At 39.9% G+C, this 7,805-nt stretch overlaps 1 protein-coding gene across 3 annotated transcripts; it reads right to left on the bottom strand.

Annotated features, from left to right (window-relative positions):
• Window positions 1-2,028: 2,028 nt before the first annotated feature.
• LOC117714220 (olfactory receptor 2B2-like) lies at window positions 2,029-7,347 on the bottom strand. Of its 3 annotated transcripts, none has more exons than XM_076939296.1 (3): window positions 6,926-7,347; window positions 5,783-5,922; window positions 2,029-4,976 (listed from the first exon to the last, which is right to left on the bottom strand). In XM_076939296.1, exon 3 carries the CDS (start codon window positions 4,847-4,849, stop codon window positions 3,908-3,910), a length of 942 nt encoding a protein of 313 aa, XP_076795411.1. In that variant the 5' UTR covers window positions 4,850-4,976; window positions 5,783-5,922; window positions 6,926-7,347; the 3' UTR covers window positions 2,029-3,907. The 3 variants fall into 3 exon arrangements, with proteins under 3 accessions (XP_076795411.1, XP_076795410.1, XP_076795412.1); XM_076939295.1 differs by having other exon boundaries at window positions 5,783-5,860; XM_076939297.1 differs by lacking the exon at window positions 5,783-5,922.
• Window positions 7,348-7,805: the final 458 nt, after the last annotated feature.

The raw sequence follows: 7,805 nt of genomic DNA, 5'->3' as shown, positions 1-7,805 counted from the left end.
CTAAATTGTACCTGATGTATAATGACATCTTAAAACACACAGTCTGGAGACATATATCAGTCTAGCATGTGGAAAACTCTGGATTCTGTTCCTAGCAATACAAAATGAAAACGAAAAACAGGTCAAAATACTACACAAAGCATCAAATATTAGCAGATTTAAATATTTATAATTGGGGAATTGTGATTCAGACTTTTAATCTTAGCATTTGTGAGGTGAAGGAAGGAGGAGTAGTCAAGGACTTGCAGCTAGTCTGTACTACACAGCTACTCCCTGTCTCAAGAGAAGAAGAGTGTTTGTTTACCTAATACCCATAATCCAAATTAATGTGTCTTAATTTTTACTTTGGAAAAAAGAACACTTAGTCTCACACAAAATTTTACACAGCTTTATAGTAGTTTCACATGTAGTACTCAAATATAGAAATAACTTCAATGTCCTCGAGTAATTGAGAGATTAAAAAGAAACCTATGCTGCCTCCATTGCACGAAATATAACCTGGTCATTTAAAATATCCAACAGTAGATAAATGCAGCTACAGGAAGGCTGCTGAGGGAATGAAGAAGAGGAGGAAAGTTGACCTTAAGGTTACAGACCACATGATTTCATATAAAACCATTCTCAAAATGACACAATAAGTGATGGCCAGGAGTCAGGGACAGGGCAGTGAGAGGAAAGAGATGTGCTTGGAGCTACAAGAGTAGAGCATGGGAATAGCATGGTGATAGTGTGATTGTGGATCTGGGTTGCAGTGGTGGGAACACACATTTACTGGTGGAAACATGAATTTGCATAACACTCAGACACATGCTTGTGAACCTAGGGATAAGTGCTAAGGTTGTACATGTCTTAGTTAGGGTTACTACTGCTGTGATAAAACACCATGCCCAAAAGGAATTTGGGGAGGAAAGGGTTTATTTGGCTTACACTTCCATATCACTGTTCATCACTGAAGGAAGTCAGACAGATATTCAAACAAGGCAGGAATCTGGATGCAGGAGCTGATAGATAGGCCATGAATGGACACTGCTTACTGGATTGTTCCTCATGGCTGGTTCAGCCTGCTTTCTTATAGAAGACAGGACCACCCACCCAGGAGTGTTCCCACCCAAAATGGGCTGAGCCCTTCTCCATCAATCATTAATTAAGAAAATGCTCTACAGACTCTCCCACATTCCTATCTTCTTGAGGCATTTTCTCAATTAAGGTTCCTTTCAGATTTCTCTAGTTTGTGTCAAGTTGACATAAAACTATCCAGCCCAGTACAGATATCCATTTCCTGGCTTTGATATTATACTGTAGTTATACAAGACATGTTATTGGATGATGGAGTACACAGGATCTCTCTGTATTATCACATTTGAGACTTCATATAAATGTATCCTAGAAAAATAAGATAAAATAGTATGTCTTTAAAAGACAGTAGGTGGAGGTTGGAGAGATGACTCAGTGGCTAAGGGTACATAGAACACTTGCAGAGGACCTAAACTCAGTTCTTAGGATCAATTTGGGACAGTTTATAAATGTGTCTAATTCCAGTTCCAAAGAATCAGATGCCTTCTTCTGATCTCTGAAGATACTTGCATGCATGTGCACACACTCCCACACAGACACACACACACACACACACACACACACATATACACACACAATTTAAAATAAAAATAAGTCTTTGTTTAAAAGAGAGATCAAGAGGCTGCAGAATAGCTTCCTCAGTAAAGTGCTTGCTGTACAAGCAGGAGGACTTGATCCTCAATTCCAACCACTGAGCTACAAGGTTGAGCGTGGCAAGATATGCTTACACGTCTCCCATGTTCAGGTGAATCCACAGGCTTTGCTGAACAATCTGCCTTGCCAAGTTGGTGAGCTCCAGGGAAAAGTGAAAGACTGTCTCACAGGACAATCTGGACTCTGGTGAAATACACCCAAGTCTGACCCCTGGCCCCACACACTTGCACACAAAGCACTCATGGATAAAGAGAATACGGATTATCTGTAAAACAAACAAACAAACAAACAAAAAACCCCTCATATTTGAATAACTCTATATTTCAGTACTGTTTTGTATATTCAAATTTTAAATAGGCAAAGTGGAACAAAATGGGAGGCGTCCAAAAGAAATACAAACAGAAGTAAATAATCTACCCGAACTAAAAGTGTGCACCGTCCCCAAGTTGCAGAGGATAAAAAAACGGGTGGAAGGTGTAACAATGTCCACTTTTTTGCATTATTTACTTCTATGTGTATTGGTGTTTTTCTTACTTGTTAATTACACACTTCATATGTACCTAGTGCTCACAGAGGCAGTAAGAACAGAAGAGAGCTTCAGATCTCCTGGAACTATAGTTCTAGATGTTTTTGACTGGCTACGTGGGCAGTGAGAATCAAAGGGTCCTGGTTTCATTTCCAGAGGGCTGGGGTGTAATTCCTACCACTCACATGGTCTGATAACTGTTTGTAACTCTAGTTCCATGGGCTACAATGTATTTTCTGCCTCCAAGAACACTGCATGCACATGGTACACAGACATCTATGCAGACAAAACACCTCTAAGAAACTCATATGGAAGATGCATAAATCATAATGTGATCTATCTCACAAGAAGTTATAGGGATTCAATAAGGTTTCTTCTTGCAGAAGAAAATGAATTAAATGAGTGGCAGACATCATATGATGAGGTTTTGAGAAAACATTTAAACTTCAGGTAGCGCTTTAATGGCTAAAAGAGAGAAATATGTATATTTATGAGAAATTGTTTAAAAATCCTCAAAAGAAATTTGACTCAAAATTTAAAATACACCTTTTTTCTTTCTTTCTTTCTTTCTTTCTTTCTTTCTTTCTTTCTTTCTTTCTTTCCTTCTTCCTTTCTTTCTTTCTTTTTTTTTTTTTTTGTAAATGATATACAGTAAGACTTTCAGAGAAGTAGAAACTGCAACTATAAAATAATTGAAGATTTGATCAAAATAGCACAAATTATCATGGTAGTTTTAGCATAGTCTTGGCTCTTAGATACTGTGAATTTCACTCTAGTCCATACCTGTGTACTTCTAATTAGGGCACAGAAACCATACATGGTTTTACAGAATTCTGTTAGATCCACAAGTGTCTGGAACATAGCAGAGTTCTGATTTTTACATGCAGGTGAGAATATTTATGTGCATTAATATATAAATAAAATGTATTGTTTCTCAGTAAAAGATTGAAAAATTATTTTCGACCCTGAAAAATGTTTGGAGCTGACTTTTAGCAGAAAGCGGCTATCAGCATTGCAGCCATCTCAAGTCATATACCCTGACAAGAGACTTGTTTTTCAACAGCCTACAACAGCTGAGCACACTCTGATAAATATCTTGTTTATTCCACATATCTTGTTTTGCTGTTTAGTGCCCACAGCTGCAAGGCACACGTGGTAACCACGCTATAAACGCCTGTAAGGCACACTTTATATCCACACCTGTAAGGCACATGGCAAAAGCCTATGAATACCCTGGACTTCCCATTCAATGAGAGAGACAATAAACAAGACTTGAGACTTGATCAGAATCTCTGTCTTGTCTCCATTCTTAGTGTATCTTCCCCATTATCCCCACTCTCTCTCTCTTGCTAGGCCCTGACCTGCAGCAGAGCAGTCCAAGACAAAAATGTATAAGAAATCTTGCCAACCACAAAACAATTTTATAAAGCCTGAAAATATGAAGCTTTTATGATAAGCAGTTTGGGAGAATCATAAAGAGTCGCTTCTCAGGGCTTGTGAATGAATACATCCAGGCAGGCAAACACTATACAGTCCTCTATCAGCAAGACTTTATTTGATGGAAATCATCACAATAGTTCAGAATACAAGAAAATAATGTAATTAACCAGGTTGCAAAAACTTATACTAATAGGGCTCTTATTCAGGCACCCCTTATTTTCTACTTAAGATGACCCTTGTCATCAGCTTCTTGAACGCTCCCTTTACTTCTTTGTTCCTGAGTGTGTAGATGAGGGGGTTCAGCATGGGTGCGATGATACCATAAAAGAGAGACACCATTTTCCCCCGGTCCTTGGAATTAGGGGATGGTGGCTGCAGATACATGTAAGTTCCAGTGCCATAAAAAAGTACCACCACAATGAGGTGGGAGCCACATGTCCCAAATGCCTTTCGCCGACCTTCAGCTGATCTTATTCTCAACACTGCTTGGACAATAAAGCCATATGATATGAGGATGAGAGTCACAGGGATTAGAAGGAAGATAACACTTATAAAAAATAGCTCACTTTCAATTGCCGTTGTATCCACACAGGACAACCTGAGCAGGGCAGGGATCTCACAGAAGAAATGGTCCATTTTCTTGTGACCACAAAGTGGAATCTGAAGGGTCCATGTGGAATGTAACACTGAATTGCTGAAGCCACTGATCCAGCATGTGGCTGCCAAATGGAAGCAGCGCCTTTGGTGCATGAGGACTGAGTAGAGGAGAGGCCTACAGATGGCTACAAACCTGTCAATGGACATGACAACCAAAAGAAAGCATTCTGTGCAACCCAAGGACAGGGAAATGAAAAGCTGGGCCACACAGCTACCATAGCTGATCACCTTCCGGGTGCTGCAGATGTGGACGAGCATCTGTGGGACTATGCTTGTGGTGTAGCACAGGTCCAGCAGGGACAGGTTAGTGAGAAAAAAGTACATGGGGGTGTGGAGTTTGGAATCCAGGCGGGACACAAGAATTATCATTATATTTCCAAAGATGGTCAGAATATAGGACACTAGAAACACCACAAAGAATGGCAACTCCAGCCATGGCCGATCTGAAAACCCTAAGAGAATGAACTCCCATGAGATGCTCTCATTGGCCACACTCATGTTAAACAGTACAGCCTCGGGGTCGGTGTTGCACAAAGGGTTATAAGTTGGTGGGCATGCTTGTTGGATATGTCAATTAGTTATAAGGTGATAACACTGGAGAGTTTTCTGCATTCACAAAGTGATCCTGTTGAGTGAAATTGCATTGACAGAAGTTTAAGAGTCTATCAAACCTTTCAGAGTTGTTTTTCTATTCCTACAGGTTTACAAAGTGATTTCAAGGTTATAGCACGTTATAAGTTTCTACTGTCATAGAACTTCTTCTTTGGTGTTTTGTATTTTATGCACGGGGTGTCCTCTGGTCTTTTTACCAGGTATCTGCTATCAGGGAGACACAGTTATTGCTCCTGTTATTTGAATCCAGTTTAATTTCTCCCCAGAATCAGTGAGAGTCTCTGTTCACTGGCATTCGTGAATGTTATTTAAATCTCATTTCTCCACTACACCTGCCCTTCCCTCATATAAATCCAGATATTATAGCATCTATGGTAAGCTTTCAGACACATGTGAGAGACTTGTCCTATTTCTCTTATGGTGGAGAATCTACACAGCACTGTTGGCTCATGTGCCATCTGAGGCTGGAGGTCTGGCTCAGGCACTCCCAGCCCTCTTCTGTAACTAGTTACATTGCTCTGAAGATGCTTCTTGTTCTTTGTGCTTCAGGTTCCTCATTTACACAATAAAGATACAAATCACTTTTCTGGACTTAGAGAATCACAAGTGTACCCTGCTGAGCCTGACTCTGGGTAGGAACAGAGGAGTGGGAATCAGGCAGCCACAGTGAGGGAAGGACTGAGGAGCTCAGGAGACTCACTTGGAGCTTTTACAGTGCTCACTTTCCTAGGGGTCAGGAGCACAGGTGGTTGTGTGACAATCCCAGAAGTCAACTTCTATCCCAGAGTCAAAGAAGCTCATCCTAAGTATGGCTGTTACCTTTTGTGTAAATCTTTAGGCGTTGCCTTGTCCCCTGGAGCACTGAAGTTCCACAGCTGTGACAGAGTGCAGGATGCTCTGTGTAGAGGTGAGCCAGAATCTTAAATACTTTTGAAGTAGTACTATAGCAAGGCCAGCATCTAAAAGGTATAAATTCCAAAGAAACTTCTACAAGAACCTAAGGCTTAATATGTAGTTCTTCAATATGAGAAGGTATTTTTCCAATTTTATTCAGATTTTTCTATTCTTTCGTAAACATTTAGTTCCTCTCATCTGTTAAGCATTCTTTAAAAGTAAGATGTGAAATAATATTTCAATGTACTTGTGAGTGTGTGTGTGTGTGTGTGTGTGTATGTGTGTGTGTGTATGTGTGTGTATACACATGCTGGTGTGTGCTAGTTTACACACATGCATGCTACATCATCTATATGAAAGTCAAAGGTCACCATCTGACCATGTTGTCTTTTACCTTGCTTGAGACAGAATTTCTATTTTGTTGTTCTTGTTGTATATGACAGGCTAGCTGGCCCTCAAGACTTAGGTGATTCTCCTGTCTGTCTCTTATCTTGCTAGAACCACTGGGATTCCAAAGAGCACCAAGTGCTTAACTTAACAAGGTTTCTGTGGTTTTTGAACTCAGGTCCTCAAATTTGTGTAATAAGGAACTAATTTGCTGATCCATTTTTCTCAGTACCTTGTTTTCTTTTCATTACTATTATTTTTTGAGACATAGTCTCATGTATTCTAGGCAGGCTTTGAATTCACACTTCCTACCCTGTGACACCTCATTGATTTACAAATTCTGAAATCAACTCATTTTTATGAGGGGGGGTCTTTCAAATATAATTTTTCTCTTAATTATGTAGATAAATAGAAGATCTCCCTCCCCCACACAATGCTAATAAAGAAAGGTTTTACATAAAATTTACTCTTAGAAAAGATGAGTCCTGAAGGCAGGGGCTTGGGTTCAAATGCCCCTTTAGCTTAGGTCGATATCCTGAGAGCACAGATCTGCATGAGCAGCAAACAGAAGGAAACACTGACCCACTGTGGAGCCCACAGTCCCACGGAGATCCCAGACCTCTTCTAATGCTCAAATTCTAATGAGAGGTTATTTAGTAATTTTTTATATATTCCACTTACCTCTAACTTAAGCATGAGAGAAAAATTCATTTTGACTCCCAAAGTGTGTCATTCAAAGAGAACTAAATTAAAATGCACAAACATAAGGCTGTTTCTATGTGCTACCGAGTCATATACTTGCGAAGGTGAAATGAACTAATGTTCTTTAGTTCTGCTTGCTAGAAGTCCCAAGGTCTCCAGTCAGAGTGAACTGGATGGGGAGAAGGAAACACTTCTCATGCTCAGTAAATGCATGGCTGCAGTCATGTCCATTACACTGAAGTGAGCTAATCACTGTTTTATAAACAGAGATTTTATGGTTGATTTTATAAGAATGGGGGAAAATATATTTTCAGCCAACACTGGGTCTGGCCTCATTAGAAATCTCAACACTGTTCCTTCCTTTGTACTATCCATTAGGGGCAGTGGTAGCCAACCTCCTGACCCAGGGGAAGATGTGGGAGGAGATGTACAAAGAGATGCCACTTTTCTATTGTTGTTAAGTTCAGGATCAACCTTTCTCTGGGGAACAAATCCTTAGCTTTCTAACACTACAACAATGATGGGGATGGGGAGAGATTAACCAAACAACAACTAAAAATAAATTTGTGCCCAGCAAGGATTTATTTGCACTTGGAAATTATTATTCAAGGAGTTCTCTAAAGTCATTAGATTACTTTTTCCCCCTCCTTTTTCTTTTCATTTAGTTCTAGAGACAAAGTCTGGATATATAGCCCAGGTTGTCCTAAAGCTCAAGACCCTCCTGCCTCAGTCTCCAAGTGATTAGATTACAAATATGTGTGACCACATGGATTTACAGGTGTGGGTCACAACGCGTGGCCAAGAGTCAGTTCTATTAGAAATATGAAAACTCATTCCATGTTCTCTAAGATGCCATCTA

This window comes from Arvicanthis niloticus, chromosome 8 (assembly GCF_011762505.2).
Source record: "Arvicanthis niloticus isolate mArvNil1 chromosome 8, mArvNil1.pat.X, whole genome shotgun sequence".
NCBI lineage: Eukaryota > Metazoa > Chordata > Mammalia > Rodentia > Muridae > Arvicanthis > Arvicanthis niloticus.
The sequence above is the reverse complement of the archived record's forward strand: the minus strand, read 5'-3'. Positions and strand labels throughout refer to the sequence as shown.